Source organism: Sander vitreus, chromosome 12, assembly GCF_031162955.1.
Source record: "Sander vitreus isolate 19-12246 chromosome 12, sanVit1, whole genome shotgun sequence".
In the NCBI taxonomy this organism is placed as follows: Eukaryota; Metazoa; Chordata; class Actinopteri; order Perciformes; family Percidae; genus Sander; species Sander vitreus.
In genome coordinates, this window is record NC_135866.1 from 28713804 (window position 1) to 28728803 (window position 15000).

At 42.6% G+C, this 15000-nt stretch overlaps 2 protein-coding genes across 5 annotated transcripts in view; both read right to left on the minus strand.

Annotated features, from left to right (window-relative positions):
* Positions 1-3739, minus strand: part of ranbp9 (RAN binding protein 9) — a 34263-nt gene extending 30524 nt beyond the window's left edge. For all 4 annotated transcript variants that reach the window (XM_078265067.1, XM_078265065.1, XM_078265066.1 and 1 more), the window contains exon 1: positions 3085-3739. In XM_078265067.1, coding sequence (XP_078121193.1) covers positions 3085-3301 — 217 coding nt within the window. In that variant the 5' untranslated portion in view covers positions 3302-3739. The remainder of the gene's footprint in view (positions 1-3084) is intronic.
* Positions 3740-10718: 6979 nt separating this feature from the next.
* Positions 10719-11579, minus strand: rnf182 (ring finger protein 182). Its single transcript, XM_078263343.1, has one exon. The coding sequence runs from the start codon at positions 11577-11579 to the stop codon at positions 10719-10721; it is 861 nt and encodes a 286-aa protein (XP_078119469.1).
* Positions 11580-15000: the final 3421 nt, after the last annotated feature.

Below are 15000 nucleotides of genomic sequence, written 5' to 3' on the forward strand. Positions count from 1 at the left end.
CAATGACCCCCAGAGAGCCTGGACTCAAAACTAAGGTTGTAGTATTATTATTATTGTTATTATCATCATCATCACTACCACCATGACACACACTCTCACCGTGCAGACTGAATCCCAGGGTCAGTCCCTGTCCTGTCACTGCAAGCCTCTCATGCTTATACATCCCTCAGTACAGGATTTCTTATTTAGCATCTTCCCTTTTATTGTCCATATTATTCATGTGGATTTGTCATTTTATCATCCTGTTGATGATGTATGTGTATGTTGTGTGTGATGTCTTTAAGCTACTGGGACCTTGAATTTCCCCTTGGGGATCAATAAAGTATCTCTAACTACCTACCTACCTACCGATTCTCCAACTAAAAATGATCTTTGTTTGAGTCATCTGATATCGATCTTTTCATATAAGTAAAAAGGTCCCATATGGTGACGCTTAAACGTATATCTGTACCGTTTGTGTCTATGATTCTATTGGCGTTTTTGCATTACATGGTACCTGTTCGCCTCGACTTTTTTGGTTTTCCATTATGAAAAAAGTCCCTGGTACCTGCCAACAGGTACTTTTTTTTAGTACCACCTCCGTCGAGGTTCCAAGCGAGCTGAGGCGATACCCAAAGGTGACGTGAACACCTGCAGACTACTGATTGGTCGGAGAGAATCCTCACTAATCACTGCGTCATCATTGCCAGCGACAGACGGGGGGTGTCCTGAACAAACCCGCCGTTTTTAAATAGTTTAGCCAGCGGTGGGGTTTTTTTTTGTTTGTTTTTTGCTGCCTCCAGCTTCTTTTGAAACTAAATGTGTCTTCTGGCTGCGGCACCAGACACATGCCGAGACTCAAAAACAACCTTTGGCGTTAGGTCAAGGCAGTTCCCTGCGGCGGCGCTATGACGACCAGCCACGCTCGCCTCACGCATGAGGCGGTACTATATCTGCATTGGAAAACGGGGGACGGGGGACGGGGCACCGCGGCCGAGTCGAGTAGAGCAGAGCAGAGCTGGTACTAGCAGTGGGTAAGCGCCATTTATGTTAACGTTAACCTGGTGCATTATAAACTAAATATTTGAGGGTTGCTTCGTGCTTGTACAATTTAAAGTAGAAGTTCTCTGAGAATCGCTTTTATAGCCAAGCTGAATGGTATCGTAACTGAACTTTGTGTACTTTTTATGTAACTGAAAATGTAATCAAATCGGGACCTTGTGAATCAGAATAAAATCAGTTCGAAAAAAAAGCCATTGGCGATGAATAGATGGCTTTAACATTTCCAGCTTAAAACTGCTGTGAAAATTGTGCACACATGTAAAAGTGTACAGTGTTAAAATGGCACAACCTCTGCATACCTGCTATGAGATATCCAGGTGAATTTGTTGTATACAGAGAGAATATTCTAGTTGTAACAAGGAAGAGTGTGCGTACGCAGAGACCAGTCAGACCCAGAATAGTAGAACACACCCAGGAAGCACAGTTTTCTTTTTTTTTACACTCTAGCCTTTTCATGTAGGCCGGCACAAAAAAAACCCTTGATAGCTTTGCTAAGCAACTAGCTAACCTGAATGTCACTTTGATATTAAACCCTCTGCAGCAAAGAACTACCTATACCTGTCATGTCATCTGCTGCTGCTCTAACTGCCTCACTGTACACCTATCAACCCTTCTGAGTAACTTAGGCTAAGCATGATATTCGACACTGTGTGTTCCCTGTCACTTGATTACCTAATCATGCTACATTTGCTAACTGCCCTTTTTTTTTGGGAGGGCCTATTCTGTGTTTGCTGCCTCAGTAGAGCAGCCAACATAGTGAAAGATCCACCTTGGACACCATCTGTTTTGACCCCTCCGGTTGATGCTTCAGACGGTCAATCAAAATCCGTACAGACAGACACAAAAACAGTTTTCACCCCCCAGAGAGAGAAGATAACCTGACACTAACTGTTCACTAGGGCTGTGCAATTAATCACATTTTTGTTTGGGATTTCGATTTTGGCTCCTAAAGGATCACAAAAACAATGCAATCGAGAAAAACTATTATTTTGCACGTTACGTTTTGCAAGTAAACTTTTTTTTTTTTTTTTTTGTCTCTTGCGTTTTCTCAACGACTGAGCCAACATTTGAATATAGTTTTTTTTATATATTATTTATTTTAAAGGTCCATTCAAAAAGTTAAACCGGAAAAAGTATTACTGGAAGTTTCACAGTTCAAGGTGTTTTCACTGTTGATTTGTTTCACTGTTTGTTTTTTTTAAACTTCAATAAATGCAACATTGTTCCAAAAGTCAGAGTAATCCTGCTAAATAATCGTAATTTTAATATGGACCAAAAATAACTGTGATTGTGATTCCCCCCTCCCCGATAATAGGGCAGTCCTACTGTTTACACTGATATCATTCGCACTACATTACCTAAGTTATACTACATACCTTGTACATATTTATTCCCAGCAGTATTACCTGTGTGTAAAGCCACTACAACGCAGAAATATGCAATATCTCATCTATATAGTGTTTATGTCACAGAACAATGCATATTTTCTAATCTATAAACATATAATTAGTCTGTTTTCCCCCCTTTATGTCAAATGCTGTTTTATGTGCGTGTATATGCACCGTCGGGATTGGTACTTAGTTTCGTTGTACAATGACAATAAAGGAATTGTATTATATTAGCTTAGCAGCAAGGACTGTCTAGCTCATTTCCATTTTGGCTAACGTTAAACGGTATGTGACTAACATCGAAGCTAACAAGCCTGACATGTACTTTATTGTTTATGGGTGGTTCCACATCTACACATCATTTGTTAGATTTCAAAAGATAGCATGACAGATTATCCACCGTGAAAGCTACGTGGTGACAGTTCATTTTTCTGACAAAACAGCAGGAAAGCTAACATGCTAGTAGGTCAATTTTGTCTGTGCATACACCAGCTGGTCGGGTTGCAAGATGTCCTCTGCCTTGTTGTTGATAAAGCCACTAGCCTACTTTGTTTTTAGCAACAACGGCAGCTGGCTTTGGATCCGCTAACCATCGAAGCTAAGCTAATGTTGGGCAATAAAGTGCAATAAACTCGAGTGTGTCTTTGTGTCATACCTTTATAGTGTACACGGAGATTGTTCTGAGAAAGCCCAATGTAGCTGAACTTGTCCTTTGGGCTCCAGGACCGGGGGAGCGTCGTCTCGCTTTCATTAACGGCTGGATAGAGCCGTCGGAGCCGTTGGTTGAGCTCCTTTTCCTGCTCGTTCAAAGCCGAGTCTCCGTGGACAACAACCGACATTAGAAACCCACAGCCCGATGACTGTCCAGACATGGCTACGACACGAGTTTTAATAAATTGGCTTGTCAGCAACAAGCCAAAGCCACTTGAGTCAGTCAGTGTCAAGTTTTAAAGGGAGGTTTAGCAAAGCTAGCTAGCAGGCGAAGCAGCTAACTGGCTTCGCTGGTCGTAGAGAACCAGCCAGAGCTGGTTAGCCGAGGAGCTAACCTGGCTAACGCGTTTTGAGCTTGGCCAGCAAAGGCAAAGCTGTTTGCTGAAATGGCTCAGGTAGACATTAGCTGACACAAAGCCACAAATATAGACACTAGAAGGAGACTGCCTGCCGTGCAGGACCTGAAGAAAGTAATTAAAAGACAGAGGAGCAGATCGTCGTTGGGAGCAAAGTAAGAACTAACGTTAGCGTAGACGGATCGACAAAAGTATAATGAGCTCAGCTAGCCCCGATCTTTTGTTTGTTGTCGGAGCGACATCCGCAAATCTGATTGGCTGAGAGCAGCTCCACTCACTTCCTATAGGAACGTGAAATACATACACAGAATGAACAGATATTATTAGTATTAATAATAATATTAATACTAATAATATTATTAATAATATTAATAATTCGTTTATTTACATTTACAGAGCAATGTCACAAAGGGCTTCACAATAGTAACATTGTAATTTGTAATTGTTATTTTCCATTTTAATCTTCTAGTCTTCAGCCCCAACTGATGCTGACTCAAGTGACATCGCTTGAGGCACTTTATCACAATGCACACAGCTCCCTTTGGAAAACTAAAGGCTGTATAACCTTTCACACATGCAGTAGTACTCCCCAACACTTACAATTAAAATTGGCGCACCTACCTTTAAGTACCAATCCGATACAGCAAACAGACTTCAAAAAACAAAACAGCTTCACGAGATTTTTCCAAGATTATCAGAAACCAACGCTGCCTCATAGAAATGATACTAAGGTGCTGCCCAGATTAAGTATTTTATCATAAAAAATAAGAAAAAAGTGTCGCACACCATCTCTTTTTATTCTGATGACGTTTCGGCCTTCAGGCCTTCTTCAAATCAACAATGTTTTTTATAAGGTTTTATAATGTTTTTTTTTAATCAACTTGATATTTATCAAACGGAAAGCACTTAATTCCAAAGGCCAAGGGAACTTTATCAGGATGCATATCTGGCTAAACTATTTAAAAATGGCGCGTTTGTTCAGGTCAGGACACTCCGCACTCTTGTCTGCTGATGACGTAGTGAATAGTGACTATTCTCTCTGACCAATCAGTAGTCTGCAGGTTTTCACGTCACCTTTTCGGCTCGCCTCAGCTCGCTTGGAACCTCGACTGAGGTGGTACTAAAAAAAGTACCTGTTAACAGGTACCAGGTACTTTTTTTCGTAATGGAAAACCAAAAAAGGCGAGTAGAGTCGAGGCGAGTTGAGCAGGTACCATGTAATGGAAAAGCAACTATAGTATCCTGGATCCATGAAATAACTGGCCTTTAAAAATCAAAATCTGCCTGCCTCTATGGGAATTTAACATAGGGGTGTACTTACTTTTGTTGCCAGCGGTTTAGACATTAATGGCTGTGTGTTGAGTTATTTTGAGGGGACAGCACATTTACACTGTTATACAAGCTGTACACTTAATACTTTACATTGTAGCAAAGTGTAATTTCTTCAGTGTTGTCCCATTAAAAGATATAATGAAATATTTATTAAAATGTGAGGGGTGTACTCACTTTTGTGAGATACTGTATGAGGTTTGGTGTTAGTTTACATGGAGCTTAGTTCTTCTACTGGAGCTAAAAACACTTGTGTGCACGCAGATTGTTTTTGGTTTAAAACTGCTAAAAAAATAAAACATAGCAATGTAAATGTAGCCTTAGCATAACATGGGGAACTTCTGAGTTGAATTTTGTGTTAACAGGAGTAATTATTGCCAAGATATGCAACACCTTCTGTAAAATAGCGCCACATAGTGGCAGATTGATACCCAGCTTAAGTTTGTTATAAACATAATGTGATTTTTTTTTGATGAATGCGTTTGCCAAGTCGCAAAGTGTTCATATACTGAACATATCTGCAAAATGTATAATGACAACATATTTCATTTGTTTTGCATACAGCATCCGCTGCTACGAGCGGATGCTGTAGTCCCCTACATGTAGTCCCCTACATGTAAACCAAAGCATTGACAGCTTTGTAAGTGTACAGACAGTTTATTAAAAAGATAGTTTATAAAGACTGTACCGTTCACGTATACAGGCGAACGCCGAACGCCGTGTAACCAGTAACATAGCTCAAGCACGGCGTTCGTCGTTCGACTGGTCGTGACTGTTTTCCCAAGATGGCGCCTGTCTGTACTTACAAAGTTCTCAATGCTTCTGTTTACATGTAGCGACCCTCATTATGCTACCGTGGAAGTGTGGTGATATTTTGAGCCTCGTTAGTGGTGTAGAAATAGAGATTTCTTTTTACTTTACCAGTGCCCTGACGACTAGCTTTATAAGCTAATTAGCGGTTTGCGCTAAAACTGGTCACATTGGATTAGCATGAAAACATATCCCAGAGAACGGTCGACTCGGTACACATGTGTTATTAACCCCTGGGTTCATTTTGCGCCGGATTTCTCCTTTAAGGTTAGGGAAAGATCATGGTTAATAATTGTAAAAGGTAACAGTGACTATAACTCGAGGCTCTTAGTGTTCCCTTCACTTAACAGAAATCAAGATCTGTGTGGCAGAAGAAGGCAACCCACAGGACACAGAATGCAAACCAAAAGTTCTTTGCTTCGTGCATACGATCCACCCTGACCACATGCCTACGTCTGTGAGGTATCGTAAAAGAACGTAGCACTTCCTTCCCTGGAATGGGTTGAGAAGCAGTGGCAGCAACAACTGTCCTGTCCTGTTAGTAGTGTCATGAGGAGTGTCCCTGGACAGTGTCAGACTGTCCTGTACACTGTCCTGTGACTCCCATGATTGTCCCGGGACAGTCATAGGAGTCACAGGACACTGTCTGACTGTCCCGGGACAGTCATAGGAGTCACAGGACACTGTCTGACTGTCCCAGGACAGTCATAGGAGTCACAGGACAGTGTCTGACTGTCCCGGGACACTCCTCAGGACACTACTAACAGGAAAGGACAGTTTTTGCCATACCGGGGAAATACCACCATTTATTCTGCGAACTCTACTAAACATAGCTTTCAAGATTAGTATTACTGTTTACGCCAAATTCCTAACCTACATATACATTACGTTACTACGTATACATTATTAAATAAGTGACATCAGACAGTTGTTGTCCCTTTTTTGGTGGCTGGAATGAAAATGAGTCATCCTCAACATCTGTTGTGTTCTGGTTTCAGAATGATAAACAGTTGGAGAACAATTAGATAGAAAATAGATGTCGGCTCTACAGGAGACGTCTTTTACTTGGCAAATATGTTTTTCCCAAAAGACTTTTAGCCTTTCTATTATCAAATGGCTTTAAACAAAATAATGCATGAAGCTACTGTAAATAGAGCTTTCCCCTGGACCCCCCTAGATTTGGGCTGAGCCCCGAATGTTTCCAGCATCTGGCTCCGCCCCTGCCATACAACTGATTAAATGAACCCCAAACTAATTAACACACTCTGAATTTAGAGTCTTTGGGGCCCCCGGAGGGTCTACGGCCACGGGACAGTTGCCTTGTTAGTCATCCAGCCTTACAAGAAGCTGCATGCCTCCAAGGTAACACACCAGCACAACACACTAAAACAACTAATATCCAACCATTAAAGTGCCATTTCATCGATGGTTGGCAGTAATATATGATTTATGATTACCAGTCAATGAACATAGGACCAAACATTCCCTAAACCAGTGTTTCTCAAATGGGGGTACGTGTACCCTTAGGGGTACTCTGGAGGACTGCAGGGGGTACCTGACATTTTTTGCAAAAATATTTTACAGTTACAAGGCTGTAGTTACTACAAGTTTGTTGCTTTTTTTCAAAGTTTTTGTCGCTGTTTTTGAAGTTTGTCACCTTTTTCAGAAAGCGTTGTCGTTTGTTTTGACCTATTCTTGCCTTTCTTCCTGACTTTTTTCAAAGATTTCTTTCTGCTTTTTTCAAAGTTTTTGTCACTTTTTTGTCAAAGTTTGTCTCTTTTTAGAATTTTTTGTCACTTTTGTCGCCCCAGTGTAGCCTTCTTTCTTTCTACTGTGCTTTTTTTCAAAGTTTTTATTACTATTTTCGACCTATTCTTGCCTTACTTCCTTCTGTTTCGCCTTTTTTCATCAGCATCTAAATGTTTTCCAGGTCCAAGGCTATTGTTTAGTAAATCTATCGCTGACATCGCTGTATTCTTCCTCTTTATAGAGACTTTTTTTTCCTACCAGATATTATTCGCGCTGGTTTACATGGCTTAAAAAAAACTGTTCAAAGGGGCTACATTTTTGAAAAAAGCTTGAGGACCACTGCCCTAAACCATTGCGTTTAGTCATGTTGTTTTTGTTTCCGACTGCTTGGATCAGAGTTATGAGGTCACAGGCTAAATGGAGGGTTTTTTTTCAGTTTGGCTCGCACAGTCTGTGAAAATCCCTCACACCCACATGTGGGAATGTTCATTGCATCAGCAAAAAGGAATCTGAAATGATGTTACGGTCCGTGTAGGGAAGCACTTGTTCAGACTCAGATTCAGAGTTCCCTGGAAAGCTCAAATGTTAGACGACGGCCCGGGCTGTTTATGTTTATCATCCGCAAGACGTGTGTCGTACAGAGACAGAGCAGGGACAGACTGTTCTGGGAAAATGTCTTCACTGTTTGTTTTACATCCTGCTCGGGCAACTGGCCGGGTGAAGTTTAACCACATAATTACAGTAATGGAACAAGAAAAAACTTAATATCACTGCAGCACAAGGGGAAATCCTGGATCCAACACCCAGTAGTGGAAAGAACAGTCACTCAAGTACTTCAGTACAATTTTGAAATTTGTATTTTATGCAACTTTATATTTATTTTATTCAAAAACATTTGAAAAAAAATCTGCTTTGCAAATATTTCATGAGGAAGGAAATGCAGTCAACAAATGCGTAAGAACTCAAAGATACACATAACTGTAGTTTGTTTACAAGAAAACTACACAGGGTAGTAGTATTGTTATTCTTGTATTGAATACTGGAGTGTTACAGACCATATGAGGCTTTACATAAGGATGTGTTGGAGACACTGGAGTGCAGTGGACTATTTCACTTCTTTTTTTTCCCCTCCAGATTATTGAATTGTCAGGAGCTTGTCGTGTCCTATTTATTCTGTTATGTTTTAGATTACGATGTAAGTTGTAATATTTGCATTGTCACTTTGCAAAGTCTGTTTTGTGGACCCCGGGAAGAACAGCTGCTGCAATGCCACAGCCAATAAACTAAACACAGGGCACCTTTAAGGTGCATCTGCATTATTATGTCATCTGTAGGAACAACATTCCCTTGTGTTGTCTTCCATTCGACCGTGTACTTGTCGTCCTGAAAAACACCTTTTCTGACGTTTTCGTCTCTCTTTTATCGACACTTTTTTTTTTACGTGTAACGCTTCTTTTCACTACCATAACACCACTAACACCAACTTATTACCAGTTTTACACTCATTTTTGGAATTCATGGTCAGTACACCTCATTTATAGGAAATTATAGGCTCATATTAAAGGAAGGATAATTACAGAAGGGTAAATGTCAACGTTCAGTCTGGTTTTGAAATGTTCTTTTTCTTTTATAAAACACCCCAAAGTCAATGAAAGTAGAGATCCTATCGTTTGTTGTACTTTGGCATCATCCAAATTAGGTAGTTCAAAAGAAACCCATATTTCTGATATGGACATGTTGAAAAAAACGAGTCAAATTTGACCCGAAGACAACACAAGGGTTAAAGCTTTTTTTTATTTCAGTTTATTTTGTAATTACATGGTGAATATTTCTGCATTCATTTGCGCTTAATTGAGTTACCACCAAGTAATTATCAAATTACACATATACAATGCACAGAGAGAGAGGAAGAACCGCAGAGAGAGAGAGAGAGAGAGAGAGAGAGAAGTGGCGGGGTCATTAGGGGCCCCACAGCTCATTTTTGTCCCCGGCCCCACAGACGATTTTCTGGCCCTGGCTTTTCCAGTTCAGACAGTTTGAAATAAGTTGTAATAACAGCATGACAGTTGGATTGGACTTTCCAATCATTTGTGTAAACACACCTCCTCCTTTGTATCATCCCTTGACTCAACAATCTGAACCGCAAGAGTTTGATTTGAAGCAGAGGGGATTCTGTCAGGCGTGTAAAAATGTAAAAGCCGCCAGTTCTGGATTTCTGGAGTGTCGTCGCAAATAGATTTCTTTCCGGTGTTCTCTGTCGTGGAGACGTGCAGGGACAGAGAGAATCCGGTGAAGCTGTGGAGGATCATCAGACATTGTGTGTCACCAGAGGGGAGGCGAGAGCTGTCACAGCACCCTCTGGTGGTTCAGGCTCCAACCTCACCGCAGAGAATGAGTAATGCACTGCAGACTGAACTGAATTAGCATTCACACTGACCCTCCTTCTGCATCTAGAAATAGTTCTGAAGGCACTTTCTTTCTTTTTATATTATTTTTTTGGGGCTTTTCCGCCTTTAATTTTGACAGGACAGCTAGGTGAGAGAGGGGGAAGACATGCAGGAAATCATCACAGGTCGGATTCGAACCTGGACCTCTGCGTCGAGGCATAAACCTCTCCGTATATGTGCGCCTGGTCTACCCACTGAACCAACCCGGCCACCTGAGGGCACTTTCAAATTTCTTACAGTAGTGGATTCAATTACAATTACAAATACATATTGGCACGTAAAAGAAAGGCATTTTAATTTTTGTGCCTCGGATTGTTTGTGAAGGAGACTTGCATTTAATATTTTTTGAGACCATATTGCACCCATAATGAGCCCTTCACAAGATCAGATTTCTATTTATTTCAGCCTTAGACATAATAGACACGGGATTATTACTTGTCTAGAGAAAGGTCCCTGGGACCGAAACGTCGACATATAAAACCAAACGCAGAGGTGAAAAGAGTGTGCGGGAATGTGACGCAATCTAAAACAAATTACATCCATGTGGCAGATACAGTTATTAGTACCACCTTAAATACCTTTTATTTGAATTCCACCATAATTGGCATTAAAGTTTGAACTAAATCTGACACTTTGAGCTCTATCAGGTGATTAGTTTGCAACCAAGCTAAACAAAGCACAAATGAACACGTATAATAATGAAAAGTTCCATTTGTAATGTACATAATGTTCTTGCTCTCTCCTTCAGTAAAGAAAAGGAGCATTATTTCTGCTATTGAAGTGTCTACATGGTCAGTTACACAGTAACGTCCCCCATTAGTGAATTCTGGAGATCCATTGTCAAGCATATTCAAAGCAAACCATTGCCCATTCATCTCCTGGTCCCATTATGGTGGCATGCAGTCCCACAGCTCATGGCAGATGCACTGGCAGAAGCCGTAGACCATGATCAGGACGAGGCTGGCGGGAACCAGGCTCACCAGCAGCATGCCGAGCGTTGTCCTCTGCATGATGAGCAGGTAGACGCCCATGGGCAGCGAGCTGAAGTACAGCAGGCCCAGCACCCACACCAGCGCCCGGGCCGACGTCTGGCACAGGAGGGATGCACAGTTCCACACCGTCCACCTCTGCGTGATGGACGCCATGGAGTCCGGACTGGACGAGCGGAAGCTCCGGTTCGATGTGCGGGATCCACGTAGCGTGTCATGGCGACGGAGGTCTGGGGAGGATGCAGGCCTCGGCGGAGGCTCCATGATGGTGATGAGCACAAAGTTAGGGGAGCCCCGGATGGAGGAGTAGGGGTTGGAGGAAGAAGAAGCAGATGAAGAGGAGGAAGGGGATGTGACAGGTGGGCTGCTACCCAACAGTGAACTCAGGTCTCTGGGGCTGAGGAGCAGCTCCGTGGTTGCTTCCTGGTGGAAGTGGAGGTTCCTCTGGTTCCTGTTTTGGAAGGCCAGTGCTGCCACCAGGTTGCAGTCATCTGGCAGGCTGCTCACTGCCGGCCCCAGCAGTCCCGTGACGTAGCGGCAGAACGGGCACACAACGGCGTTGGGAGGCGACTCACCCAGGTCCAGGATCTTCGTGAGGCACTTGGCGCACAGACGGTGGCAGCACTCCAGCACCTTGGGTCTGCGACTCCCCAGGTTGTACGCACAGTAGCAAATCTTACACTCCAGCTCCTCGGTGCTCAGTATATCCACGTGGCCGCCACCGCCTCCGCCATCCTCAGTGCTGTGCAGCTCAATCATCATCCTACAGCTTAAGCTCTATATCTATCTTGAGGTCAACAGAAAAATCCAACCAAAAGCTCCGGTCCAGGCTCAGCAACGAGGGCCAAGGCAAGTTTCCCATAGATGGAGAGGGTGACAGTGGTCCACTCCACTGAAGGTCTGGGCTTCATTGTGGCTGTCCAACAGCCTCCTGCAGTGTACAGTATGTGTGTGTGTGTGTGTGTGTGTGTGTGTGTGTGTGTGTGTGTATGAGAGAGAGGTTTGGGAGTTGATGAGGGAAGTCCCTCGTGAGTTCTGGCCTCTGGCGTTCGCCTGCCTCCGAGCAGTTGGGGTAACGGTGCTTCGTTTGGGGCAAAAATGCCTTTCATGGGCTGCATGGAAAAAAAAAAAAGAGAGAGAGAGAGAGAGAGAGAGAAAGTGAGAGAGCCTGAAAGAAAGACATCAGAGAGAAAGAGAGAAAGTGTGAGAGATAGAGAGGGTGAGAGATAACTGTTAACACAGCATTAGAAGAGAACAAACAGAGGCGAAGGGACAACAAAGCAAAGCCTGTATAAACCGGAGCTGGAATTTTCGAGCCTGATCTTTTGTTGCTCAGTGAATTTCAGTCCAATTAGTGGCTGACAGACACACACGCACACACACACACACACACACACACACACACACACACACACACACACACACACACACACACACACACACACACACACACACACACAAACTTGTGCACAACTTGTGCTCGCAATAAATGACAGTTATTTGTCATATATGTTATATGTCAGTACATTTGCTGTGTCTGTGTGTGTGTGTGTGTGTGTGTGTGTGTGTGTGTGTGTGTGTGTGTGAGAGAGCTTGGCTGTGTGTGAATGCATGCTTAAAAACATATGAACAAATAGGTGTGACAGTTTGTGTGTTCTCTGTGTTTCAAATCAGCGTTATGAAGATTTTCCTGCAGCTAAATAATAATTTCATGAGCCCTATTTTCTTGTACATTTTTTTAATTGTGACTTCTTGTACAATTACAAATGAAATCGATGGATCATCCCAACGTCAAAATTCAAACTTTGCAATCATATCTGCTAATAAACCCCAAACTCTTTAACATGAAAGCAACGTTTGTCGTGTAAATGGCATTATTCAAGGTATACCTTGTAATATGTTTGTGGTTTTCTTGTGGTGATGGGGCAGTGGATGTGACACATACTGTACCTGTGGTGTGGGAGGTCAGGGTTCAGTTCCCATCAACCAATGTATCTGTCAAGTCTCTTCTAATGTTTGCGCAGATTCCCCACTTGAAAGGGATTTGATGCATCCACCCCGAAATAAAGAACTGGATTTCACTCAGTGATGAAGGTTATCATACCGTCAGAATCTGGTACCGGGCCACGCCTACCCGGCAGTGGAGAGTAGAGCAGGTCATTGCTGGAGATCATGGTTTGGCACTGAGCTCTGATCTTGATTCGGCTCCAGAACAGTGCAGCCGGCAGCGTAAAATGGGTCATCATCTCTTTGTAGTTTTTCCGTTACTCCCCCGAGACGGATTCATTCTGACTCAGTCACGTGTGGCAGGTGGCCCAGTCTGCTGTCGGTCGCACGGCGTACTTTTTCTCTTTCGTTGTGCGATCAATCAGGAACAAACCGTCACTTTTTGGCTCCAGCTAGCCGATTATTGTGGTAACAGAATGATATCAGGTCTCTCACAGCCAACTTTGAGGAAACAAGCTCCAGAAAATACTATAACAAAGGAAGAAATGATGTGTTGGGTAGCACCATGAGCTAGCCCACACCATGAGGATTTCATATGAAGCTACAATTAGATAGATGTCTACTTTATTCCCTTCTAATGCCCATATTTAATGCTGTCTTTAAAAAAAAAAAAAAACAACTTTATCCTTGCATTGCTATAGTTTTTATATTACTATGTCTACATTATTCTCTTATATTGTCCATATTTAATGCTGGTCTCTGGACTTTATCCTTGCACTATTGGACTTATTTGCACTACCACCATGACACACACTCTCACCGTGCAGACTGAATCCCAGGGTCAGTCCCTGTCCTGTCACTGCAAGCCTCTCATGCTTATACATCCCTCAGTACATTCATGTGGAGTTCTTATTTAGCATCTTTTCTTTTATTGTCCATATTATTCATGTGGATTTGTCATTTTATCATCCTGTTGATGATGTATGTGTATGTTGTGTGTGATGTCTTTAAGCTACTGGGACCTTGAATTTCCCCTTGGGATCAATAAAGTATCTCTATCTATCTATCTATCTATCTATCTATCTATCTATCTATCTACCTACCTACCTATCTACCTACCTACCTACCTACCTACCTACCTACCTACAGTGGGGCAAAAAAGTATTTAGTCAGCCACCAATTGTGCAAGTTCTCCCACTTAAAAAGATGAGAGAGGCCTGTAATTTTCATCATAGGTACACTTCAACATTTAGAGACAAAATGAGAAGAAAAAAATCCAGAAAATCACATTGTAGGATTTTTAATGAATTTATTTGCAAATTATGGTGGAAAATAAGTATTTGGTCAATAACAAAAGTTCATCTCAATACTTTGTTATATACCCTTTGTTGGCAATGACAGAGGTCAAACGTTTTCTGTAAGTCTTCACAAGGTTTCCACACACTGTTGCTGGTATTTTGGCCCATTCCTCCATGCAGCTCTCCTCTAGAGGTGTGATGTTTAGGGGCTGTCGCTGGGCAACACGGACTTTCAACTCCCTCCAAAGATTTTCTATGGGGTTGAGCTCTGGAGACTGGCTAGGCCACTCCAGGACCTTGAAATGCTTCTTACGAAGCCACTCCTTCGTTGCCCAGGCGGTGTGTTTGGGATCATTGTCATGCTGAAAGACCCAGCCACGTTTCATCGTCAATGCCCTTGCTGATGGAAGGAGGTTTTCACTCAAAATCTCACGATACATGGCCCCATTCATTCTTTCCTTTACACGGCTCAGTCGTCCTGGTCCCTTTGCAGAAAAACAGCCACAAAGCATGATGTTTCCACCCCCATGCTTCACAGTAGGTATGGTGTTCTTTGGATGCAACTCAACATTCTTTCCCCTCCAAACACGACGAGTTGAGTTTTTACCAAAAAGTTCTATTTTGGTTTCATCTGACCATATGACATTCTCCCAATCCTCTTCTGGATCATCCAAATGCTCTCTAGCAAACTCCAGACGGGCCTGGACATGTACTGGCTTAAGCAGGGGGACACGTCTGGCACTGCAGGATTTGAGTCCCTGGCGGCGTAGTGTGTTACTGATGGTAGTCTTTGTTACTTTGGTCCCAGCTCTCTGCAGGTCATTCACTAGGTCCCCCCGTGTGGTTCTGGGATTTTTGCTCACCGTTCTTGTGATCATTTTGACCCCACGGGGTGAGATCTTGCGTGGAGCACCGGATCGAGGGAGATTATTAGT

What these genes read in the sequence shown, in the direction of transcription:
- rnf182 (XM_078263343.1), bottom strand. Translation starts at nt 11,579, where the DNA reads ATGATTGAGCTGCACAGCACTGAGGATGGCGGAGGCGGTGGCGGCCAC.